The following is a 27,796-nucleotide window of genomic DNA, read 5'->3' on the forward strand; positions in this document are numbered from 1 at the left end:
AGTTCTTGTGAAACATGTATGCTCAAACCAACTCTCCAATGAGAGAAAGCTATGTAGACAACATAGATGGAGGGAAGACCGAAAATTACAGGAGCTACGGGAAGCCAAATAATCAGGATCTACCCAAGATTATGTGGCACAAAATCCAAGAGGCAAGAAAGAATTCTGCTGGGGCTCATATAAATCAGGTCAGGGTTGGCATGACGTGTGGGGGGGGGGGGGTCGCGAGGCGGGGGTTTATTAAAAAATAATAAACTTACGTTCCCGGTACCCGGGCCATATCAGCTCCCCGCCGGGTCCCGCGTTTTCCTGGAACAGGAAGCAGGCAGGGTAGTCAGCCTCCCTCCCCTAAGCCAATGACAGTGTTGTGATTGGCTGGGACGCAGACCACACAGGCGTCAATAAGAAGCACATTTTCTCCTTGTGGGCTACATGCAGCCTACATGGAGAAAATGCAGAGTGCGTATGACTGGTTTGGTCAGCCCTATGGCCAACCAAACAGTCAGCGACCTCAGAATGGGAAAGCCACTCCGTCCATGGCCTCAGCAGACCCGGTCACCCGCCAGCCCACCCCTAAGCATACCCTTCTGCTTTCTTGCAGTGCGAGAAGCAGAAACATAAAATGGTAGCGAGATAGCAGTGGGGCGACGCTCTTCAGTCTAATGGAGGAGCTGCCCCTGATCTAAATGCGTACTGACGGGCTATTTGTTCAGGGCCTTTCTGCTAAAGCGATGCTCAATGGAAGGTTCCCGATTATAGACTGAGAATGGATTGTCCCTTCTGCACCACCCTCCAACAATGTGGCAGTAGTCCAAGAGGGGCTGATGCCTGATGAAAAATATACTGCAGTCAGGTCATTCCTCCATGAAGGTCTCAGTAGTAAGTCCCAGAGCAATGTCATTGGGCTTCTCTATGCCATCCTCAAAGTAACTGTCAGCTCCACCCAGTCAATCCATGAAGAAAATGGAAGGCTATCCCCATGGAAATTGTCCACACCCTCCCTGTACAATTCATGTGATATCACATGCACCACCTGTAAAAAAGGTCCACAGTGGCGGCTTGTTGTCGTCATTTCTCCATAACCAATTTAGTTACACTATTGTGACAGCTCAGGTTCAATCAGGCCCTTAGCCAGGCAGTTAGCTGAGCAGCCTGCCCAGGAGCCCACCTAGGAGGCTGCCGGGTTATCAATCACCTGCACCAATCAGAGCCCCCGTGGATCTCCTATTCTCCCTCTCTAGAACACGGACACTAGCAACCCGCAATATATATTATAAGGGATACTACAGGGCTGAGCTTAACATCACCATGTGGGCAACCTCCATTTTACAAATGGATACGACCCTTTTCAGGTTTCATTGTCTGATCAATGGTGTTTCACTGCATCTGCAATCGCTTTGCACTGATATATTCCATTGCAAATCACAGAGAAGGGAGAAGGCGTCTATCACACCCCAAGTTATTTCTAATTCATAACGAATTAAAACGTGCACATTAACATTACTTGTGTACTTGTAAAGCACACATTCACCCCTGGGCATCTTGGCGCTGAATAACAGACGATTATTGTTACCCAAATCTATGGTACTCATTTTATCGAGCTCAGAACGATGAAAGGGTAAGTAGACCCCCAGGATTTGAACTTGTCACCATGGGATCCAGGGCCGGCTCTAGGGCGGTGCGATCGGTGCGACCGCACCAGGCGTTGACATGGGGTGGGTGCAACATTTTGAAAATGTATATTATCATTTCAAAAGCACCTGCTGATGGGCTCCTGGCCTCCAACAATTGTCAAACATTCATTAAAATGTCAAGATAACTCTGGTGAATAATCATCTTCCTGGAAAGTGACCGGAGCTTTGCCTAGTGGAAGTTTTGACTCATCCTAAGGTAGTGCAGAGGGTTAAAATGCCTGCTCCTAAGAACGTGTACTCTGCGGATAACGCATTAAAATGCATATAATGTAAATAAGTCAGTGGGTTACTGTTGCTATAAGAGAGCTCCTTTGTTACTTGTCGTTTATAAGTCAAAATCCTAATTCGAACATTGAGCTATAAACTGTCATCACAGAGCTACATGCAAACTGCAAGGTATATGTTAGAGATAAATGTTTTTTTGCCCAGTCTTGCATCATCCTAATCCTGTGAAAAGGGTTCATTTGGGTGGAAAACAGTTCTTATTATGAAAGAAAACCTTAACAATGATGTTACGTTTAAAATTCTGGATTTGTGCTTTTCCAGAATAAGGACTCTTACACTATATTGCCTACCAGTATCGATGACATGTCACTCCTACACTACACCTTGTAGTCCTGTCTGATGTAACATTTCCTATAAACTGAATTACACACATATGATTATCTCTGTGCAATGGGTGAGTGTGGTGTAAAGTGCTCTGACACCTTACACCGGTTTGAGTGGTGCTATAAAACTAAATGACTCTGAGAGACATTGGTTATGGAGACTTGAGAGGCACTGCTAAAGGGTGCTTGTGAGGGAATCCGTGGCAGAGGTGGTCATTGGGGGGGCGCCAACAGACATTGTCGCGCAGGGTGCCACCAGCGCTAAAGCCGGCCCTGGCGGGATCAAACCCAGGCTCCTCCCCGGGACGCATTAGTCCACTAAGCCAGCAGATCCCACCTACATTAGGAGTCGCAATGTGATTTGTGGGTCAAGTGAAGCTTTTATACAGTGAAACTTTGGAAAGCCTGTACTTTTGAGAAACGCAGATTTTGTGCTGGACAAATTTGCATACTTTAGCCCTGTGCGCACTAAACAGTGGGTGATGTGACGCTGCAAAATATTAAGAATGATAATAGAGTTATTTTCTGACTAAGGATGAGCCATAGGCCAGCAATCTGCTTGCTTTGCTTAATTCTGAAACGACACTTTTCGAAGAATCACACTCAACCCCTGCCTTGCTAGGAAACTAGACCCCACAGTGCATTCATTCTTACAGTCCTATTTTGTGGTTATTGTTTCAAGCATGTTTTGTCGGTGGTAAAAGCATATCTCATTGAAAAATAAACATAAACGCAAGAAGTGGAAAATGGAAAAGTGAGAAAAGGCCTTTTGAATCTCATTCTCCGGGTCTCCTCAGGTCAGGTGAGAGATGTTCAGTCAGTGTTGTTTGCATGCCACGTTTCATGCTGGTACTTGCATCCTGAACATTAAAAAGGGGAAATATCTGACTTACAAGTACCAGAAGGCAAGACGGTAGGGGTAAAAATCCATGATTAAATAATATCTCACAGCTGACATTATCCAACTTGATAGTTGGAAGTGATCTGAGACCAGAAAAAGACGCTTATTATTTTAAGGAATGTTCCAGTGGAGGGCAAGTGGGAAATCTTTCAATTGCAAATTTAATTATTTCTGTCAAAAGTCGTCTGGGAATCCCAAAAAGCCCTCTGTCAATGGTCCTGCTGGATGATGAGACATTTGTATTTAACCATTGTTTGTGTTAAATTGTATACCGATGCTGACACTTGTTTAATAAAATGAAGTTTAAAAACAGAAATGTCGGCTGGGAAGGGGAAGTCTCATTAAGATGCCGGTCTGGGCTCATCTGTTGTTGAAAGGAGACGGAGCTAAACAAAACCGGCTTTTGGGCATGTCATGAAGTCACGCACCTTCTGACCTTTAGGAGGCTACTCAAGACCTGGCTGTTCGAGCAGTAGCAGCTCAGAGGCTTGAGACCCTCACGGGTGAGTAGCTGTGTATATTAGTTATTTTTTTTTAATCCATGAGGGCCCAGCATGACACATACTTCGTGTATGCTGTGTATATTTTATATCGTTGTATCGTTATCAAGATGGATGCAAGACACAACTACTAAATTTCCAGATAACCCTGGTGATTAATGATCCTGCTGGAGAGCAATATTTTGTCTGTTCCTAAGTTTTTTTAATGCAGATAAACTGTATTTATGTGGATAGCTCAGTGGGTTACTTGAGGTACAGAAGTTACAATCCTAAAAGAGGACAGTGACCTATGAACTGACATCAAAGAGCTGCATACAAACCTGAATGGTATAGTTAGAACTCGTTTTTTTGGTGTTTTAATATAGTTATTTACCCTGTCTTTCATTACTCTAATGTTGCTATAAAGAGTTTGTTTTGGCAGATATACATTTTAATCAGTAAAGCCAACCCCGCAACCACTGGGGTATGCTTTAAATCCTGTGTTTGTGCTTCTCCAGACCAAACCCTCTTAAAAACATGCTGCCCACCAGTATGGATGACATGTGATTCCTACACCATGTAATCCTCATTGGCTTATGTGACATTCTCTATAGACTGATTTACATACTTGTATGATTCATTGTCTCTGCATGATGTAAGTACTGTGGCACCCTACACTATGAGTAGCGCTATACAACAAATGAAATCTGAGAGAGGGGCTACAGAGAGATGAAGGGCACTGTTGGAGGGTGACCATTAGGGAATCCGGGGAGGAGGTCATGTGGGGAGAGGCTATGGAGTGATGAGGGGCACTGGTGGAGGGTGGCAGTGAGGGAATCCAAGAAATATGTCATGGGGGGGGCTACGGAGAGATGAAGTGCACTGTTGGAGGGTGGTAGTGAGAAAGCCTGAGGAGGAGGTGATGAGGGGGAGAGGCTATGGAGCACTGAGGGGCACTGGTGGAGGGTGACCATTAGGGAATCCGAGGAGGAGGTCATGGGGGGAGAGGCTATGGAGCGATGAGGGGCACTGGTGGAGGGTGGCAGTGAGGGAATCCAAGGAATATGTCATGGGGGGCTACGGAGAGATGAAGTGAACTGTTGGAGGGTGGTAGTGAGGGAGTCTGAGGAAGAGGTGATGAGAGGGAGAGGCTATGGAGCGATGAGGGGCACTGGTGGAGGGTGGCAGTGAGGGAATCCAAGGAATATGTCATGGGGAGCTACGGAGAGATGAAGTGAACTGTTGGAGTGTGGTAGTGAGGGAGTCTGAGGAGGAGGTGATGAGGGGGAGAGGCTATGGAGCGATGAGGGGCACTGGTGGAGTGTGGCAGTGAGGGAATCCGAGGAGGAGGTCATGGGGGGAGAGGCTATGGAGCGATGAGGGGCACTGGTGGAAGGTGGCAATTAGTGAATCCAAGGAGGAGGTCATGGGGGGAGGGGGAGAGATACGGAGAGATGAGGGGCACTGGTGGAGGGTAGTAGTGAGGGAGACTGAGGAGGAGGTCATGAGGGAGGGGAAGTGGTTATGGAGAGATTGTGAGGGGGAGGGGCTTTGGGGTAATGAGGGTCACTGTTGGAGGGTGGCAATGAGGGAATCCACGGAGGAGGTCTTAAGGAGGAGGACCTTTGGAGAGAGGAGGGTGAAGTTGGAGGGTGGTACTGAGGGGATTTCAGGATGAAGTCAAGAGGGGGAGGGGCTTTGGAGAGATGAAGGGCACTGTTTGAGGGTTGTATGTCATGACAAGGCGTGGTATTACCACTCGTGCCATTACAATGCAGGAATTACAACGAAAGTCGTTACAACGACTTTCGCTGGAGAGCGCTGGATAGTGGAATAGTTTAATTTTCTATTCCAACTCCAGCCCACGTTGACAGTAGAGAAGGTTTGGATATAAAAATTAACTATTCCCTATCCGAGAGCGCCCTCCAGCGAAAATCGTTGTAACGACTTTCGTTGTAATTCCTGCGTTGTAATGGCAGTGCGGGGTAATCCCCGCGTTGTCATGGCTGTTCACCCTGTTGGAGGGTAGCAGTGAGGGAATCCGAGGAGGAGGTCATTGGGGGAGGGTGGGAGATACAGAGAGATGAGGGGCACTGGTGGAGGGTGGTAGTGAGGGAGTCTGAGGAGGAGGTCATGAGGGGGAGGGGCTACAGAGAGGTAGAGTGCACTGTTGGAGGGTGGTAGTAAAGGTATCTACAGAGAACGAGGTTAGTGGTGGGGCACCAATAAATACATGCTCTGTATCCACACAGAGGCAATCCTTGTATCACAGAGGCAATCCTTGTATCATAGTGACTGTTTGCAAGTAGATATGATGTAATCTATGGCTTGTAGTTTACCTCCTGAAGCGACAAATTGGGCCACTAGTGGCCCACCCGACAGCACCTTTGGCCCACCCAAATAAAAATTCCTGGAGGCGGGCATGGGGACCAAGAACCTGGGTGCTGTTTGTGCATGTTCAAACCCTGCCACAGCAGTGAATGCGCGGCTATAGTTAGCATGCCCTGGCGCTGTTGCTGCTCAGGAGCCTGGCACAGGGTGGAGGAGGAGGAGACAGGGCTGGGCCAGTGATGAAGGCACCCTAATCCGCGTCTGCCCAGAGTCAGCCGTCCCTGCCCCCTCTGGGAAGGACCAGCTGTTAACAGAGCAGATTCCGCAGGCGTGCTTCATGCCTCTGAAATACTCAGCTGACAGGCAGGCCAGGCACACAGGCCCGAGCACCGACAGGTTATAAATAGAAGCCTTCCAGAGTCCTGGAGAAGTTTGGAGAACTTTCTGCGCTCACGGGACCAGTGACTACTTCAGCAGCACTTCTAGGCCTCGGGGAGGACGCCTGGTGCCAGTCTCGGACGCTGCTTGGGGGCCGAAGACCGCTTTACCTACCTTTCACTTCTTAAGGGGTTCTAAACAAAAGTTCTGTGGAACCAGGCACGGCACTTCTCCGTCCTTCCCCTGACATATTTTTTCATGACGTCTGAACTCCCAGGAACAGAGCATTCGAGGTAGAGGCAGTCTGGAGACTTTTACTTTGTGAGCTCTTAAGGGCAGCCACTCATCAAGATAGGGTCCGGGCCTGCCCTCGCTGCTCACTGCTCTGCCCACGACTGCCACCAACGCTCACATTAGTTTGCATGACGTTTTAGCTGTGTGGAGAGAAAAATTATAGGCATAGAAACATCTTTTGTAACTCATTTTGTTTACAAAGGTGGACCTTGATTCTAGGTCCAAGTGCCTGGGAGCGCCCTTGAAGTCTTTTAGGCGCTTTGGTTGCTGCTTTTCTTTTTCCACAGTTCACGATGGCCGACAGCCAACTTCCCTTTTCCTGTCATTACCCCGGCCTCAGACAGCGGAGTGCCCGGGACCCCTTCCGCGAGAACGCGCTGGCCTCCCGGCTTCTGGACGATGACTTCGGCATGTCACCCTTCTCCGATGACCTGACCATGGACTGGCCCGACTGGGCACGGCCGCGGCTCACCGCCACGTGGTCGGCGTCCCCGCTGCGGACAGGGGTCCCTCGGCAGTCAGGGGTCTCTCCCCCGGGGTATAGTTCCAGGTACACGGGGCACGTGGAACCGGTGAGCCCGGCCGCGTTCCGGGGGGACCCGTGGAAGGTGTGCGTCAACGTGCAGAGCTTCACTGCGGAGGAGCTGACCGTGAAAACCAGGGACGGCTTCGTGGAAGTGTCAGGTGAGTGGCGCGCAGGTGGAGGGCGGCCGCGGCGAGTGTGCGCGAGGAGGGAGTAACTGTCGTTTGAGAGGAGGGGGTAACCGTAGAGACTCGTACATACCCCCTGCCCCTGCCCGCTCTGCCCGTGTTGTAAGGGGAAGTGAATGAAAGTAAAGACAGCGCTTACAAACGATGTTGAATTTTTGTAGTTTCCAGACCTTTTTCCTTTAGCAGACTGTTAAGTTGCTGGGGGGTGGACAAGGGGTCAACACTCTGACGTCACGACGATTCAGAGGATGGAGTAAGTGTCAGTCAATATGTGGATGGAGAAAAGGTATTTAGTGAATGTGTGAGAGGAGATTTGAAGTGTCATGTGAATCATGCGCGGGTGAGTGTGTCAGGGGTGTCACAATAGCGAGTGTCCGATGAGTATTTGGGACGGAGTAACTGTAAAGTGAGAATGTGGGAAGAGGGTGGAACAGTAGAAGAGTTATGCAAGTGTGTCAGGAGAGGGTGAAAGTGTAAGGTGAGTGTTACAGAAGAGGAGAAATGTGGGACATCAAATGCCATCTAAGTGTGAAGTGGGAGGAAGGCAACGTCAGATGAGTGTGCAAGGTAGAATGGAAGTAGTAGGTGAGTGTGAAATACACGAGCTACTTAAAGAAACATAAGCACAGATACAACAGTGAGTGTGTGAGGGTGTGGGAAGGTGCAAGGGGATCGTGAAAATGACTTGGGCCGTTCAACATACTGGTGAACGTGTCAGATGATTGACCATTGTGGAAGGATGAGCAGGATGAGTTTAGCTGATGATGTAGGAGAGGGTGAAATTGGCAGATGGGGCTTGAGGAGATTATAGAAGTGATATCTAAGCGGAGGGTAAACATGTGTGGTGGATGTTCAGAAGCAGGGTGGAACTGCTAATTAAGGGGCTTATTTACAAGCCCCTTGCGCCGCCTGTCAGTCCCTTTTACCTGTGTTAAAAGAGACGCACATGCGGCGCAATGGGCTTGTAAATAAGCCACAAAGAATGGGGTAAGTGGAAATCAAGGGGTCTCGGGGGTATCATTTCTGTGCGTGTAAGTGGTGTAAACAAGTGTAAAGTGAGAATGTAGGGTTGAGGGCGGCAGCATAAGTTGAGTGTGTATGAGAGAATTAGATTGTTGGGTGCGTGTTTGGAACAGGAGACCGAGGGTAGCTCTTAGTATGAGGCGCCTGGATACCCTGACGGGTGACAAGCAGCGCTCTACAAATCCACCTCACATTACATTACAGTGTAAAATATGCAGGTCAAAGTGATAGAAAACAGGAGAGTGCTACACAAATGAAGGGTGGGATTGAAAGGAGGGGTGGACACAGTGGCATATCAATGCCCACAGTGAAGGTTGAAATGCTGCGTGAGTGTGTGAGTAGTTACACAGCACTAATCGAGTTTGCAGCTGTGAGCATGACGGTGTAGAAGAAGCATGAACATGTCATAGGAAGAGCTAGCCACAAGGGAGCAGTGCTGAGTCAGTGAGCAAAGCAAGAGGGGAAGTGTCTGTTAATGTGTCATGGGAGTTGGCAGTGTCCAGTGAGTTCACAATGGGAGTTTAGAAGTCTCCCGAGTGCACAAGGAGGTGGACAATATCTGCTGTAAATAAAGGGCAGGACGGGCATCCTGTGACTGAGTGTGTCTGGGCAGAGTGAGAGAATCTAGTGAAACTGTCAAGCAAATGAATTGTATTATTTTATGGTTAGGGTAGCTTAAAAATGTCTGACAATCCTGGAATGACACAATAGAAGTGTTATACAAGGGAATCACGGAAGTGTGAAGGGAGTGCGCAGGGGCATCGGAATGCCAGGTGATTTCCCAAGGAAAGGTGTTAGGTGCTAGGTAAGTGACACGTGGTTGTGTGAGTGGAGGGTACATGTGTGAGAGGTGAAGGATCAGTGTCAGAGTGTTTGCAAGAACGTGGAAGTACGAGGCGAAAGTGCATGGAGAGGGTTTTATAGAGCGGAACAGGATGGTGAACATTTCAGATGAGCGGGTGAGGGGCTGAGGGTGTCAGATGCATGTCTGAGGGAAGCATGCTATTGTCAGATGGGTGATTTGTTAAATGAATTATGTGGTAATTAATAGTGAGGGCGAATGTTTTTGTGCCAGAGGGGAAGAACGTTTCTTCATAGGTGGCACTTTTATAGCCAATGTGAAATCTCTCTCTCTCTCTCTCTCTCTCTCTCTATATATATATATATATATATACACACACACACATAAATGTATACATTTGCATGGCAAACCGCTACCCTTAAGTGCATCCTACCATGGCCTGCACCTAGCCAATCGTGCCCTTGATGGTTTACCCTTCTTTGATTAATACATTTAGCAAATTTCCTCAAACGCATATTTTTTAAGTTTGTTTCTTTAATACAAAATGGTGGATGCATGCTTGAAACGCTCCAGTTTTGGTATGAGAGCACAACGGGTACCATAACTCACGACCCCCACAATGTTTTGGTGTTGGTAGACAGCCTTTATTTAAAACACACGTGTGGCAAACATGTGCATTGGACTTGGCAAGGATTGTGAGTTATAGTGGGCTTGGTGAGGGGGGATGAGTTTTTGCTTTTCTAATGCAATTTGCCTGACTTCAAAACTTAGGGGTTTTCTTCCCTTCTCCTCCTTGCAACAGTAAATCTGGTCCGGTAAACACACAGAACCACCGCACCCTCAACCCCAGACACACTGCACCTACTCCATTCTACTCCTTCACTGTGGTTCCCCTCCCAGATCTTAAAATTGCATTGGCCCAGCAGAGCACATGATGAGCCAAGGTGACACAACAAAAAAAGCCACTGTTAGAAAAAAGATTCAAACAAAATTAATTACAATGCATTTATATTTTGAAATGCATGCATTCTCGTATAGAAAAATCAGTGTCTCTGCTTTGGAAAATAAATTATTTCAATGGAAGCTTAAATAGGCACTTTTTGTGTGTAAACATAATCACCAGCTCCCCAACACAGGCACAAACACGACATTAAGAACAAACAGCAAGCCAAAGGGGTCCAAGACCCCAACAGGTCTTAACTAGCAGTTAAGTGTTAATGATTTGAGTGGAACCCTTAATCAAGTGAAAAGGAATCATCATCATCAGCTGAGTCGCATAAAGCTCTAAAAGCCCTGTGTTAGAAGAGTGTGTAAGTGAATGGTGCAAGTTCAAGGTAAGTATGTTAGAGCCCCAGTAAAGAAAGGCATTCTGAAGTGACTGGGCGAAGGAGGATGGATTTGTCAGTGTGTCAGGTGTGTGTCTGAGGGTGGGTGAAGGTGTCCGGTCACTGAATATTGGTAGGAAAATTATTTCACCTAGTGTATGTTGTGATGGTATCAGAGCACCCTTCAGAGGACCACAGGGCAAGCAGGAGCTTCTGGGCCAAGTGTGAGGGGTGAGGATTTTTACTCCTGATATCTTGGGGCTCAACTACTATGGGTTCTGAGCAACTGAACTAAGTACCTCTCCAGTACTTGATTCTCAATGGTAGCTTGTGTCGGGCAGTCCAAGGCTTCTCGTAGAAGGTGGTGGCCACAGGCTCACAACTCAATGTACGTTCAGTAGCAGCAATACATTTTTGTCCTGTCAATTATATTCATTTATGACAAAAGTAGTATTTATTCACAAACACAAAGTGAAATACAGCATACACAAACAATAGGCATTGCGCCCTGAGGTCAGGGCTCTGGTGTTCAAAAGGCAGGTCCCTGATATCACTTTCCTCTCACTAGCAGTAGTGTTTTTTCCCCATTCACTATAGGTGACATTCAGGTTAGGCTCCATGAGTAGTGAAGCCTGACTCTTCTTCCTCCTCCAATGTGTGTCCCACCCAGCTCACAGGACTGCAGCAGTCCACAAGTTTGCCTGGGGGCATTCCTCTACCTCCTCATGCCACTGCAGTCAGCCATGGTCTCTCAAAATGGAACCCAGAATCATCCATGTATTGTACCAGACACAGACACACATACACCTAGCATATGCATGTAACGCACACACACGTGGCACAGAGCCACATACAAATTGATGAAGGCCACAGGTGACTCACACAGCAGAAGAACTATACATGAGTGAACCTTTAGGCATCACTCCAATGAAACCTGTTTAATTTTTACTGATCACTATATGGTATGCTGCCACGGCCAGCCACGTGCTACTTACCTCCGGGCAAACGCAGTAGCTTTTCACCTCTATGAGAGTATCACTTTGGGGATCTCCCCCGGTCCGACAAGATAGCAATCCGTTAGGCTGGCCTATGTCATGGTGCACACTCATGATCCATGGTTGTCAATGACAACAAAAATGAACACCAGAGATCCAGACATAGTTGCAGCTGGAGCACTCAGGGCAGGGGTACACGTCCATCACCATGTGTAGCACTTTACAATAGAAGTGTAAGGTGAGTATACAAGAAATATGGACTGTGTTGTTTGAGTATGTACAGAGAACATAGAGGGTGAAAGTCTACTGTAGGCGAGTGAAGGTAGGGTATAAGTGTCAAACGAGTGCGCAAGTGAAGAACAAAAGTGTTAGCTGAGTGTACAGGATGGGTGGATATGTCCGATGAGTTTGCCAGGTAGATCTAGACGTTTTACAGGAGAGTGAAGGGATGATAGCGATGTTAGCTTGTTGTGTGCAAGGAGTGGTTCACTGTGAGTTTGTAAGTATAGAATATCTGTATTAGATGAGTGGCGAAATTTAAGATGACAGTGTGAGATGAATTGTGAGAGGAAGTGTGAAATGTATTTGCAGGGGAAACTGGTTTTGTTGAGTGTGGTGTGTTTGTCTATGGGTTTAGGAGGGCTATAGAGATAACTGCCTTGCTAACTTCTACTACACACTCTATTCTGGTTAGCACACACTGTTTGACTTCAAGGCCAAAGTTATCTCACTAAATGTGCACCTCATTTGGTTCTGTGTTGAAGCTGAGTGAACGGTAGGGGCTAATTTTCCTGAAAAAAACATAATTTTCAGGCCTAGGTTTCTGATGGCCAGTTTGTGTCATTCTGGGTATGAAATAGAAATAGAACGAGCTTTTGTGCTAAGAGAGTCCAGGGGGGCTGTTGCTCCTGCAGAGGCGTAAGAAATTCTTCATAGTTATCTAAAAAGAAGCAAAACCCTGAGCCAGTTTAATTCACTCTGACCCCAACCAGACTGTTGCAGTGGGGATGTCCTATGCATGGGGAACTTGCATATACCCCTGTCTCGAGTGCCCTACTGCATGTGAAACATATAAGATGACTTTTATTTTGGTCCTGGCACCACACTAAGGTAGTGTGTGCCCAGCGGCCTAGGACTGCTCATGATAATGTAGGGTTGTTGTCCCGCCTTATGACCTGGGGGGGCTCACTAAGTCTGCCCTCATTGGAGGGTGGACTACAGTTCCTGTGCTGGGTGTATGAAGTAAGGCAGCGATGGCAGCATTCTGCGTTTGGAGATTAATAGTTGACTAGCCTGTTTTACTCTGTGTCAGTGACAATGTGGTGTACTGACCCCTATTGTGTGAAGTTCTGCTGTTATGTTAAACCTAGAACCTTGAACTGACATCTCTTGTGAATGTCAAGTGTTTGTGTACAGTGAGCATGTGATACATGTATGTTAGTAGAAACAATGTGTGTGTGTAGGCGCTCGCGGGCTTATGTGTGTCTGTGTGTGAGTCTGAGTACGTAACCCCAGAGGATTCATCTTAGATGCCCCTGGTTTGGCACGGCACGATGGAGGATGAGGAAAACTGCCCCAGACAGTGGCAGTGATTGTGTGCATGGCTGAAGGGTTGAGATCCAGACGCTAAAGGGAAGGTGGATTGAGATGGGGCTACCTAAAAAAATTCCATGAAGATATTTTTTTAGCAAGGAAGTTCTAATTAGTACTGCCTGAGCACTGCCATGTGGTTGATGGTAGGGATGAGATGTGGGGCTGCAGTTTCTATTGTAAAAGGTGAGGAATTTTCTGTGACCGCTGTGCCCATTTGTCTGTCCCTGACTATTGCTTCCATGAGACTAATGACAGCCATTCTAGGTGCAGAGAGCGCATGCTTTATTGTGTCCATATTCTGGGAACTCCTTGCTTAGTCCTTACCCATTTCCACCTGCCATGAGAAATACTACTTTACAATAGAGATTAGCCTTAGAATGATATTTGAACAAGAACCAACCCAAACTGGTTCTGAAGCATGAGGCTGTGGTTCCACATCTCCTGTTTGGGAAACGGGTATAAACACTGGATCCAAAGTATCCCACTTTGTTGCAGTTACAAGTTCTTCATGGCCACGGATGGGAGTACTCCCCAGAGTACTGAAATAACTGCTGACCAGGGTTGGTCTCTGCACAACAGCCAGTCTCTCAAATGTAAATTGACATCCCCTGATTTTCTTTTGTAGTTGTAAAAAATGAGGGTCTATGTTTTTTAGAAGCCTGCAGGCTTCTAAAAACCAGACAGACCCTCACAGAGGGAAGGAGTCTGTCAACTAATGCAGGAGAAGAGACTGACAGACATGAGTATCCAAGCATGTTCCCGGAGTGAGGAACACCCAGGGAAAGAGGACTACTTGAGAGAGCAAAGCCAGGAGTGACCTGTGCTATGGGTGGGGCTTCTGACCACTCTCTGTGGTTCCTACTGAGATCTGCACCCCAAAAGACTGCACATATTTAACATTAAGCGTGTTTGTCTGGCAGCCACCGCGATCTGGTGCTACAACAGCTGACAAATGTAGAAGCTGCGCTACTGCTGAGGTACAGCTGGTCAGCATGGGAAGGATGCAACTGCAATAGACACATCCTCGCTGACCAGTGGTCCTGGTTGTGGATAACAACTGCCTGGAACTGAATGTCGTTGGCCAGTGAAGGGCCGTAACTGCTAAAGACAACACCATGTGGGCTACAACGGGGCCACCAGGCTGAATTCATTTTGTAATCCATTCTGAAAGAAGGCCACCATGCATGCTAGTCACAAGTTGCGTCCACATATGACTAACTGTAGAACCAACAAGCAGGTAATGCGGGCCTCTGCATGCAGCGAGTATAGTGAGAGTGTAACATGGGCAGAAGGCTTAACCACCAGATCTGAGTTTTTTCTTACCAAGTAAAAACAGGGGTAAGAATGAGCAAACCGACTGTACATCTGAACCTGCGGAGTAAGACTAAAGAAATCTGTACTTGCGCCTAATTCAGATCTCTGCCACAGATTACTGATGATTAAAATTAATAGGGTCATCTGGATGGGCGAGAGTACAGAAGAGGGAAGTGTAGTGTCCACAATTCATAACCAGGTTTACCAACCTGTATTTGCTAATTGAATTGAATTGTGTAGTATTTAGTTATGTTGTGTGTTTAAAAGTGCTTTCTTTAACTTAAAGGCCTGTACTGGGCTGGATATTAAGTTATATTGGTTTGGTTGGGTGGTTGTTGCGTTCTGAACTCTTTCCCCCGATACTACCTCTCTGAGAAGTCTGTGACTGCTCGCCCTCACTACCCACAGCGTCAAGTGCAGAAATGGCTGTACTTGACCCAGTTTGCAGAGCCATAGTACAATGGTCTCTGGACACCATTGGAAAACAACCTCAAGTACCATGGTTAAGCCCTGTAGCGCTCATCTGCATGTGCCCCCAAACAAGGTCTGACATGGCAAATAACACAGAGGAGTGTATGGCTGTGTGTCTGTAAAGTACAGTCATGCAGTCCACAGGTTGAGTCTACCTAGGATCCAACATGTTTATACAGAGCCTCTCCCTAGGCTGGGCCCCTCCTGGCACAAAAAATTCTGCTTGTTAAATCTCTGCATATGCTGGAGCAGTCTGCAGGGTGGGATAACTCACAAAGGTGGGAGGGGTCATAAAATGGGAGAAACTTTTTGTAACAAAGAGCCTCTAAAAAGCATTTACAAAATGGCCACAGTGTATGAAAGTGGTAGAGGTGTCAGTTGAGTGTGTCAGTAGTGACTGATGGTGTGTTGGCAACTCACATCATTCCCTCTACCTGCTGATCCATACCTGCTGGAAAAAAGTATACGTAAATCAAGCGGAAAATGAGAAACATGGTGTAACTACGTAAAGATGGTACACTCACACTGTGATTTCTGCATGTTTCCTAACACAGCCTGGGAATCACATCTCATTGCACAATACTGGTTTGTAAGCCCTTTAAAATAGGTCTTGGCCTAACTCCTTTCTAATCATCAAGGGCAATTGATAACTTTCAGTGATATCAGCTTCTAACGAGTCACGTGCCCACTAGTGAGATCATTCTTCGTCAGTTTGAGCTAACAATTCTAAGCACAACAGGTCATACCTACACACTTCAAGCTCAAAACCAAAACCCAAGGTTAGGTACCAAAAGCTAGCTGTGCCTCCTGTCAGTTAGAAACCAATGCTGTCAGGTAATTCTTTCCACGTAGCAGGCTCCTTTATCTGCTACTCTCTCCTGCTTCATCTGCTATTGAAACAGTAGTTCATGAAGTACAGGTGAGGGCATCACCCCAGCCTACCTACTCTGCTTGGCCCTCAATTGCATCCCCTGCCGCTTGAAGCATTGTGCCTCAAGTAATGAATGACAGAAGCTCACCTCACTGTTCTGTAAGCCAGATACACAGCATGTAAGCAAGTATATAAGCCACAGTTTAATCATTCAGATTTAGGTCAAGCTAACCAATCACAACAGAGAAATCAGATGACGGTCCACACAGTTGTTCAACTGCACTGCATGCAGGTCAGATAGTGACATATATAGATTGCATTCAACCTCTTCCCCAGAAACCAGCCAATGCGGCCTACTGATGGTTTGAAAAGTAGGCAAATTTGATCTTCACTAAAAGAGGATAAACAAAAATTGCCAGCTTTGAGCCTTTAATGAAATTGACATAAAAAAAGTGGATGAAAAACCCTTTAAACGGATTGTTATGTTGAAGAAATGCCTTTTGTTTAGAGTAGAATTCTCATTCAAGAACTAGTTTGTGAGAAAATTGCCTGCAAAACTTTGCAGGCTATTTCTCCAGTGGAGAATGACAACTTTGATAAGTTTTAAAGTTTCACCTTTACGCAACTGCTTCTACAGAATTTGAATTTTGCTTACGCCTAATGGAAACATTAAATTAATCTTCAGTTCTCTTGGATGCTGCCTGCTTGATGTTGCCTTCTGTAGAGGTTCAGGCTCTTCTGATCCTCAAGAGAAACTTCCTATTGATGTTTAAACTCAGAGATAGCTTCAGACCCAGGGCTTCAAAAATACACAAAAGACTCTCTGGATTTCTTTCCCCGAAAGTAGAGCCAGATTTGCTGGCAATTACCGGCTTTCATTTCCAACTAGTCATCCATTTTCCTGCTCCCCATTCAAATACAAGTCCTGGTCTCCATCTCTCCCTTTACGTACTTAACACGAAACCTTTTTTTTATCATTTAATCGTTTTGTCTCCACAAGTTCTAAAATTAAGGCTGTATCGTATGTTCACTGTTCTCGAAAGTTAATCGAGTATTCTCATATTCCTTCTGGTCTTGTATCCTAATCTCCTGTTGTCTTTCAAAAAACTGTTTGGCTGTTATGTTGCATTTTCCTGACATATCCATCCACTCATTATTTTCCCCATCATATGGATACTTAAATTCTTTATTTTCCTTACATACAAATCATGATTTAATAATTTTCCAGCTCTGAACTGTATGCGGTCTGTTTTTACCCTTGAGCAGATGAAGCATCTGGCTTCGCTGTGAAATTTCAAAGATATGGCCAAAAGAACTGTATGCATGACCTCGTAATATTAGCCTTTTGTTTTTGTTAATCAGGCTTTTCCTGGCCTACCATACACTGACCACCAGTGTTGTGCTATCCATTATACGCAATGACAGATTCATCTCCAAAAGCGTAGTGCTCAAATCCTGCAAAAGCACATACATTGTTCTAAAGCATGTAAGAAGGACATGGTGGGTAAGGATTCCTTTGCTTTCGATGTATCCATTGCATTACTATTAGAAACACTTTATGTAGCATCAGCTTCAATGATTGCAATAGTCAAGATATAGGCTAAAAGAGGCCGGAGAGAATAGCATTTGCATGCATGCATAAATACATGTGTTGACCAAACTAATCATCACAGGGCCCAAAGGTGGTTTGGGAGGCTTGCGAAGCAGAGTTACCTAAGGTTCCAGCTGGTAGACCTCTTGCCAAGGGATGTTCCTTCATGCATTGGTGAGGGAGTGCATGTTGTTGATAGAGGACTGAAACTGCGAAGGAGAGAAAAAGGCATTTAAGTACTATAATCCAGTGCATGATTTGGGATCCGACGTTGCCTTTGGTGGCATTGGAGGAGATGATGTGTGGTAGAACTGTGGATTGATATGAGCACAAGACTATCAACATCCACAATAATATTTGGTCCTCAGTGAGCCGACCATCGTGTGAATAGGAGGTAGGCTTCCATGGTGTATAGGATGTAAGTGTAAATTTAGGCATATATTAATGGGCTGCAGACCATAGAGGTGATTGCTGCTGTTGCTAATTTTGACAAGAACAGGAGAGGCTATGAACTTTTTGGTTGTGTGGGAGAAAGTTCACACTGTGGTTGTGGGCTTCAATCTTCAGATCTGCCAATGTGCCACTTTTTCAAATAGCTAAATTCAGAACCTCCTGTCACAATAAGGACCTTGGGTTGGTCAGGTTCGAAATGTGTACGCAAAAATATTGTTAGTATCCAAAAAGTTTACAAAAAATATTATGGAAATGGGTTAATGCATAAATCGTATAATTCACAGCACACTTTTTCATGTATAAATTGTGATTATTATTAATATTTACCAGCATAGAGCCCTCATATTTTCCATAAAGAGTGTCTTGACCCAATGAATTATACATGTACTTAGGGTAGAGCTAGCTGATATTAACCAGCTTCTAGTGTTAGCAGACACGGCCGGTAGTAGGTGTAACTGCAGGGCGGTGACGTAGGGAGGGGGAGGGGCAGGGTGGGGTGTTGTAATGTATGGATTACGGACTTTAACAGGTAAGTAAACATATAAATAAATAAAGCGAATTTCGTTGCGCGCACTGCTTCGCATTTGGTGATGCAGTGCACGCAACAAAATTTGTTTTATTTATTTATATGTTTACTTACCTGTTAAAGTCCGTAATCCACACATTACAACCCCCCACCCTGCCCCTCCCTCTCCCCACGTCACCACCCTGCAGTTACACCTACTACCGGCCGTGGCTGAGTGTTAGGCAACACCTTTGTGCACAGACACCCTACTGGATGTTTTGTCTCAGGCTAGTCTATCAAAAGGATGTTTTTCAGGGGGACAGAGAGGACGAAAAGTAGGGAAATCCCTGTTAATCTGTAACATGTTCTCTTGTCGAATTAGAAAGCCAGCCATATAGATTTTCTTTAAAAATTGGCTAGCTCCTTCCTCAACAACTTTGCTTGTGCAATTTATTTAATCATTTTAAGCCACAGGTTCACCAAGAAGTTGGGAAGTACTTGTGGGAACTGCAGCTGTCATGACACTTTCTCAAAATTACATATAACATAGAAGTTGGGGTGACACTGAGGCACGCAACTTGACATGGCAGATGCAGCGCATGCTCCAAGCCACTTTCAGAGTCTATCATGGTGGCTTCGAAAAATGGAATAACTGTAGTCCTGTTGAGTTTATTCAACAGGGAGATTCTCTGATTTAAAACAACATATTGCACCGGAGTTTCTCTTCAAAGTGGTGGCCTTTTCACACCAAATCCTTGCGATCCCAAGTAAAATCGCTATATCAGACTAGATTATATACTTTATGTAAATCAACACCCTTTTCGCGTACCTAAATATTGTATTGTATGCATTATTTATAAAGCGCAGCTATCACAAAAAGGGTATCTTGGCACTATAGTACGTGACGTCAACACTCACAGATGGTAGAGGTTGTGGTTTAACAGTGAACGTCCTCAAACATTAAGAGAGATCAAGTTCTAGGTAACAGCTATGTTTTGACCTTTTTCCTAAACTGCAAAAGGTCATGGGACTGTCTGATTTCAAGTGGAAGTTTATTCCAAAGCTTTGCGGCAGCTGTGCTGAACGCCCTACCTCCTGATTTAGCTCTTCGAATTCTAGGAACTCTCACCAAGTAGGCAGAGAAAGAGCAAAGACACCTCGTCGGAATATACCAGGCAAATTTCTCCTGTAAAGGTTTGGTTCCAACAGCATGAAGGGCTTTAAACACTATGGAAAGAGATTTAAACTGAGTTCTTTGCAATATTGAGAGCCAATGCAGCTCTGCAAGGGCCAAAGAGCCCGAAGAGCGCTGTGGCTTCATTAAAGCCAGTTTAGCCTCCGAAGTTTGGACTCTTTGAAGACGTTCAATCAGGAATTTTGGAGACTCCAGTAGTAGAACATTACAATAATCCAACCTGCTGAGGATGATACATCCAACTACCAAGGCTCTAGCTGTGTTGGGCAGCAGCGGGAGGATCTTCCTCAGTGCTCTGGTAAGGGAGAAACAACTCCTCACCAATTTATTTACTTGTACTTCCAAATTCAGATTTGACGCTAGTCTGTGTATGTGATACAGCCAAAACTGCTGAGAAAATGTAATGCTGCTGACCCCACACGTTCAAAATAAGATGACCCTTGGAGTGTTTGGATCAGTAGTCTAGACCAGTGAAGTGTTTATATTTTCTTTTCATATTTCTTGTCTTTGCGGCATTGTGAAGGCCCTTTAATCCTTTCCATCACTGACCTTTCATCTAGAGTTCCATGCCTTCTTCTTCTCACCCCTCCTCATCCTGTCTTTTGTCCTTTTATTTTCTTATTCTGCCCCCGAAGGTCACATGCTCAATAGAATGTTTGCCTTTTGACTTTTTTCATAGCCTCGCCTGCTCAATTGCTGAGACATGCTCCCTAAATTGGTTCACTCTTAGAGCAATGGGCAGCCTTTCAATCTTTTTGATACCACAGATCTTCTTAGCCTGTGTCTGGCTCGGCCTCTGCTCTTGTACGCAGTCTCCCAGTGTATCTATCCTATTACCGCAATCTGATGCAGGGTTCATTAATTTGTCTACTTATCCAGCTAAAGAGGTTTTATTAGCTCAGATCGACATGGTATTCTATTTGGCTTCTGATTGCAACTTCAGTTGTATTCTGTTGTTTCTTCTCCCTGTAAATTTTCTGTTTGCTCCTGCATATACAAGGTCTTTTTTTCCTTCCTTATGTTATCCTATCTTCTCCTGTCCTTCTACGTGATAGCCCTTCAGCATGAACATTTATTGCAAAACACTTAATTTACAGGTTACTACTTTTTTGACCACCTGACTTTAGACGTGTAAATTAATCTAACAAAAGATATCCCTAACTCATCAGAGGGTTGAGTGATACCTGTTCAGGTTAAAATATCAACATCAGACCCTAACACTTTATTCAAAATGTATGTCACCGTTTCACCAGCTGCAATCACATGACGGCAAATTTCACATGTACATTTAATACAACAATTTAGTTCACTGTATTTACATTTCATCTAAATCCACATATTTTACAGTTCATTCTGATAATACTTTTACACTGATTCGCCATTTTTTGTCAAACCAGAAAAGGTTCACTACAGCAATTCACAAGGCTTTTCACCAATAATGCCCCTATTTGGTTTATTGACCCTCCCGTTTAGTATCCAAATACGTAGTGGTAAAGACGAGTGCGGGCGGGATGTATGAAGAGGTGATATGCTAGCCGTGATGCAGCTCGCGTTTTAGAGTTCCACTGCAACGGTGGATGATTGAAAGACATATACATTTCTTAATAAATTCAAATATGCATTGCGTTACATTTTTTCATGGACCTAGTTAGAATATCTGCTGAGCATGGAGGAATCCATAGCTGTTGCCCAAGTACTGTGTAATAATACATTTCAACATATTGCTTAACTCGTATTAAAAATGTGAATACAAATTTCAACCAATAGCTAAATGATTATCACTCAGTAGAGAACTAGATATTAAGAGGTGTCATTAGCTTCTGTAGCTTAGTTTATAATAGTTCTTGCAGCTGTGCACACAAATACTAAACATGGCTGTAATGAATGCCAGTAATCCAATAGCTCTGCTGTCTGCTGTATGCAACAGAAATATCCCATATCATTAGTAGGTCTGCACAAATATATCACATCACTTTGCTGTTAATCTTTCACAAACATATGTATCGGGCCCTTACATGACTGATGAACTACACTGCATGTTTCTCCTTATCCACTTAAAATTCAAAGTACATAAATATAATTGGAAATGATTTTATTATGCTTGTTTATTGAGCACATAATTGTAACACTTCTACGGCAAATTTGATTAGACGACTTCACATAAATTTGAAGGACCTACATATTAAAACTAAGCTGGATGTTTTTCAACCCTGATTAATTAACATACTTTATATTGCAATTGAAAATGATTGTTTGCTGTTGACTTGGTTAGCAATTCAATTGCTTCCTTCTTCTTTCATTCTTAAGCAAGTATCATCTATTCCGGAGCATAACGTTTAATTGGAATCTAGGATGATTTTATCTCGATTATGTTGTTTGTTAATTTTTTTAGCAACCCATTATCAGTCTTTTAAGTAGCTGTGTATCTATTCTCATCTAATGCAAACATTGAATGAGATGGCTTATGCCTATAAAGTGAGTATGTTTCGTTCAACTTTTTTGGGCTGTCCACTCATTGTGAGTGGAGTGTTATGAGGTCATATAGTTCTGAGTGGCATGTAATGAGTGGGGGCAATGTAGGTGTCTGGAGAGTGGGAAGGACCTGTTTGGTGGTGTTCCACTTTGTGTCAATAAACCCACTTCTACATCACCTGAAGCATATGTTAGATCTTTACTGGTGCAGGACCCAGCATAGGAAATTGGCGACGATTTGTGGAGCTTGCGGAGGAGGCAGGATTTAAATAACACAGACCCCTAGCACAGAGTACTTGCGGACGATATTCCTCAGCCAACCGTGTACAACCTACTTGAACTTTCTAGGAAGCAGGAGAACCTGTGACAAAGAATTGTACATTTGGAAACAGATTCTGACCATACCAGTTTATGGGTGAGAAGGCATTGGCCATTGCACGAGGAAGAGACATACAACTCAGCGCGAGGTGCCTATCATCATTTTGGCCATCAGTGTGAGCATTGCTGCTGATGGGCAGCTCAGGTGAGCGCATCACATGGCCATCTGTTTGGGCATTTTTGCATCACCAAGTTTTGCCACGTTGACACGTCACTATGCACACAAGAGTGTACTGCTTGCTCCGGATTTGGCATTTTCCAGAGTGTTATGTTATTGTGACTGTGAAATGGAGAGCTGCCATCTTGGTTTGGATGGTTTTGCATCGCCGGCATTGCATTGAGGGAATGTGCCAGTGACAGTTGTCATTCTGGTGTTCATCGTGTTTCCCAGCGAGGGGTCTGCACTGGATATCCTTATTAAGGCGGTTCTGGTGTGGCATATACGTTGTGCTTGAGAGTGTTCTCATCACGCATGTGGATCGTTTTGTCAACATCTTCTGGTAAACCTCAATTAGTTGGAGAAACTCTGAGCATCGGATTGCGAGCTGAGGCAAGAGGAAAATTCCTTGGTCCATCTAGGGAAGTGATGAAGGCCGCTCTGCTGGTGACAGTCCTCCTGGACTTGCAGGTTTTTGTTTTAGTTTGTTTTCATAGTCTGTTGTATTAGTTTGTTTATTTTTGGCATACTGTATTGTGGAAAGTGTGGTTTGATGTCAGCTACAGGGATTACAGGGATGATGCAACTCCCTAAAATTTTAAGTGAAATGGTGGAGCTAATTCTACCATGGATAAGATGGAAGAAACTATTTGATTAATATTTAGTGGCCATTGGTGCTGAAAAGTTTTCAATGTTCAAAAAATAAGGAGTACTTTACACAATCTGGGGGTTGAATGGAGATATATATATATAAAAGTCTAGATGATATTGCGGTGAGGCGTGCAGAAGGTGACCTCAGTGATGTGTTTGAAATATAGGTAAGAATGTTAGAACGGAATTTCGGTACCCAGATTAATGAAGTGTTGGAAAGTCACAAATTATTTGCCCGTCAGCAAGGCAAACGAGAACAGGTAGGCAACAAAGTAGCATGTTTGAGAAATTTGGCTAGAATATTGTGATTTTGGGGATTTTACTGAGTCGTTGGTTCGGGATCAGTTAGTGCACTGTACTAATAATGTAAAAGTACAAGTGAAACTGTTGGCTAAGAACCCTAGTTTGAAGGAAGCCATTGTTATCATAGAGGGTATTGAGCATACATTGATTGGGTCAAAGAAATGTGGAATGAAGACCATAATGAAGGGGGTATTGCCAGAATCACAGCTACAAAAAAGGCTGATAAGAGCATGAAAGAGGCAAAGAGTAGGTTTGACAGTAGCAAAATCAAGTGCTATCAGTGTGGTAGTGAACAGCATTCAGTGAATTACCCAAACTGTTTTGCAAAAAATGCAGTGTGTCGTAAATGTGGAAAGAAGGGACACTTTTCCAGAGTGTGCAAAAGCTTTTCTGAGATGGGGAGTGAGAGCAAAGTGGTACATCAGGTTGAGAAGGTCAGGGAGTGGGTCAGGAATCTAGCATTTATGGTCACGGATAAGGGCATGGATGATGTAATCTCTAAGGATTTATTGTGTGACAGTGATGGTGTGAGCATGCCTCAGTGTGAGGTGTTGATTGGTGGTATACATTTGATGGTTTTGGCAGATTCAGGGTCACCTTACACCGTGGTGGGTGATCGTATCTGGGAGAAGAAGTATGGAAGTGATGGATTTCAACTCATTGAACCAGATATCACGCCTTTGGGGGTATGGTGGTACAACTATTGATGTTATGGGAGTCGTTCCCATGTTGATTGATTTCCAAGACAGGACAACATGGGTGAAAGTGTATGTGGCGAAAAGAGGAGATTGCTTGTTGGGGGTCTAGGCATCAGAGAGATCTCGGAATCACTCTTAATCCCAATGCACATGAACAGGTGCTGTTGGTGAATTGTGGACAGGGGAACCCAAATATAGTGTTGAAATTTCCAGAAGTTTTTGAAGACAGTTTAGGGAAATTGGATGTTTTTGAGCAATGTAATGTCCTGAAAACAGGGAGCAAAGCCAATTGTGCACAAGGTGAGAAAAGTGCTGCATCTCATTCTTTGAATGAGGAACTTGGCAAGATTGGCTATCTTCCAAGGAAGAACATGGCAATTATTGAAGTTGGGTGTGATTTGAGGAGATTGAATCCTCAGAATGGCTAGCTCCGGTGGTTCTGGCACCCAATGATAATGGTAGAAGTTTGAGAATGTGGAATTGATTTGAGAGACCTGAATAGAAACATTTGGGTTGATATGCAACCTTTGCTGAATATTGGACAGGAGTTGTCTTTGATATGAGGAGCATGGTAGTTTAGTGTAATGGACCTTTCAGCTGCCTATCACCAGGTGCCATTGAGTGATGATTCCAAACTTCTTACTTCTTTTGGGACGCTTCTGGGAGCCTTCCGGTTCATCCGTATGCCATTTGGGCTGGCATCAGTGGCAGCATGCTTCCAGAGGGTGATGTTAAAAGTGCTAGAGGGGATTGACCAGATTAAAGAAGTTCAGGATTACATCTTGGTCTATGGTAAAGATGAGAATGGTCATGATAAGAAGTTAACACAAGGAGATGATGTACAAAGTGCTGAAACTTTTCAGACACTCACCCCCGTCACAGATCTGGGTTTAATCCATCATCATTCTTTAGCTCACTTTGCCACCCCAGTTCAGCCACGGCTATTTGCAAATCAGTCTTGACCCTGTGCCTCGTGGGCACAGTCCAGCCTGAAATGCCGAGCCATATCTTCCCTAGACCAGAAACAAGCATCCTGGGACCGGTTTCGGCATCACGCCCCCACATCAGCCAGGGCAGCTTGAATCCAAAGTCAAATTGAGCAAGGGACCCACGTCTGGACATACCCTACCAACTTAGGGCAAACAAAGCAAACACAAGAAAATGATGGACAGAGTGCTGAAACTTTTAAAACACTCACCCTCAGTCACAGATCTGGGTTGAATCCATCATCATTCTTTAGCTCACTTCGCCACCCCTGTTCCGACACAGCTATATGCAAATCATTCTTGACCCTGTGCCTCATGGGAACAGTCCTGCCCTAACTGCTAAGCCATGTTTTCCTGGACCAGAAACAATCATCCTGGTACCAGTTTTGGGATAACATCCCTCATCAGTCAGGCTAGCTTGAATCCAGTGGCAAAGTGAGCAAGGGACCCACGTCTGGGCATACTGAATGTATGATTGCACATCGCAAACTATTCCAACGTGTGCTTTCACCACGCGTCAAAGGCATCGCAAAGACCATCACACCGGCATTGTTAACAATGCATGGGGTTTCAACGCCAATGCGGTGTTTCCGATTGCCAAGAAGAATACATTGCACACTGTAAAAGCGCATGCCTTTACAACGCATATGTGCAGTCCTACCACAGTTTTGACCCCAGATTCCCGCCTCTAACACCCGGCCCCCACTGCCCCTGTATCATTCCCCATCCAAAAAAATGAAAACAAGCATTAGAAATGCAATAGGTCTCGGATATATTTGAGTTAGAGGTAATGGCATTGTAAATGGCAATGTCTTTTATCCATGTGTTATGGAGTGTATGCATGTGGTGTGTAGTAGAAATATGTGGGTTGGATTGGAATTGTATTAATGGTGGCATGCTGCGCTTTAGATGAATTTGTTTAAAAGTGAAGTGCACCATACTGCGATTGCTACAATAGTTTATTGTGGATGCGTTAACAGTTGATGTGTGCACTGATGGCTTTTAGTGTGTGTGCCTGTAGAAATTGTTCACTGATGGCTCGGGGTATGTGTGCTTGGTGGAAGCGTGCACTGCCGACTGGAAGTGTGTGTGCCGGGTGGCAGTGTGCACTGACGGCTGGTGGTGTGTGTGCCTGGTAAACGTGTGTACAGATGGCTAGTGGTGTGTGTGCCTGGTGAAAGTGTGCACTGATGGCTGGTGGTGAGTGCGCCTGGTAAAAGCGCGCACTGACGGCTGGTGGTGAGTGCGCCTGGTAAAAGCGTGCACTGACGGCTGGTGTTTGTGTGCCTGGTGAAAGTGTGCACTGATGGCTGGTGGTGTGTGTGTGTTTGGTGAAAGCGTGCACTGACGTTTGATGTTGTGTGCCTGGTGGAAGCCTGCAGTACGCCTGGTGGTGTTTGTGCCTGGTGAAAGCGTGCACTGATGGCGGTTGGTGTTTGTGCCTGGTGAAAGCGTGCACTGACGGCTGGTGGTGTGTGGTTGTGTGTGTGGTAGTGAGTGTGTGGTGGTGAGTGGTGGTGAGTGTGTGGTGGTGAGAGAGTGGTGTGTGTGTGTGGTGTGTGTGTATGTGTGGTGTGTGTGGTGTGTGGGTGTGTGTTGTGTGTGTGTGGTGTGTGTGGTCTTATGTATGTGTGTGTGGTGGACTTAGTTTGAGTGTTCGTATCCTGCACACTCACACACTGCTCACCCTGCACACTCGCACTGTTCACCCTGCACACTCACACACTGTTCACCCTGCACACTCACACACTGTTCACCCTGCACACTCACACACTGTTCACCCTGCACACTCACACACTTCAGTCACTGTCACTCTGCAGTCACTGTCACTCTGCAGTCACTGTCACTCTGCAGTCACACTTGGTCTGCACTTGCAGTCACTCTGCACTCACTCTGCACCTGCTCTCACTCTACACTCACTCTGCATCTGCACTCACACTCACTCTGCACTCACTCACTCTGCACTCACTCACTCTGCACTCACTCACCACTGTTCACCCTGCACACTCACACACTGCAGTTACTGTCACTCTGCAGACACTGTCACTCTGCAGTCACTCTGCAGTCACACTCAGTCTGGACTCACAGTCACTCTGCACTCACTCTGCACCTACACTCACTCTACACTCACTCTGCATCTGCACTCACACTCACTCTGCACTCACTCTGCATCTGCACTCACACTCTCTCTGCACTCACTCACTCTGCACTACTCACTCTGCACTCACTCACACTCTGCACTCACTCATACTCTGCACTCACTCTGCAATCACTCTGCACTCACTCTGCACTCACTCTGCAATCACTCACTCTGCACTGACTCACTCTGCACCCACTCACACTGCACTCACTCACACTCTGCCCTCACTCACACACTGCACTCACTCTGCACTCTGCACTCACTCTGCACTCACTCTGCACTTGCACTCACTCTGCACTCACTCCAGCAATCTCTCCCATCTGCCCCGCAGGACTACTAGTGGGCTATGCACCATTTTAGCCAGGGCTCTACAGAGTCATGTCACCAGATGTCTATTGAAAAGGCAGTTTTGAGGTAACAGATTTAATCTTAAAACAGAACAAATTATAACTCTGCTTCTGGATAATCCGGTAAAAA

At 45.3% G+C, this 27,796-nt stretch overlaps 1 protein-coding gene across 1 annotated transcript in view; it reads left to right on the top strand.

Moving 5' to 3' along the window:
- Window positions 1–6,352: 6,352 nt before the first annotated feature.
- HSPB8 (heat shock protein family B (small) member 8) overlaps window positions 6,353–27,796 on the top strand; it is a 113,962-nt gene continuing 92,518 nt past the window's right edge. The window contains exon 1 of the mRNA XM_086943296.1: window positions 6,353–7,369. Within this exon, the coding sequence (XP_086799422.1) occupies window positions 6,979–7,369 (391 nt within the window). The 5' untranslated portion in view covers window positions 6,353–6,978. The remainder of the gene's footprint in view (window positions 7,370–27,796) is intronic.

Source organism: Lissotriton vulgaris, chromosome 11, assembly GCF_964263255.1.
Source record: "Lissotriton vulgaris chromosome 11, aLisVul1.2, whole genome shotgun sequence".
Taxonomy (NCBI): Eukaryota; Metazoa; Chordata; class Amphibia; order Caudata; family Salamandridae; genus Lissotriton; species Lissotriton vulgaris.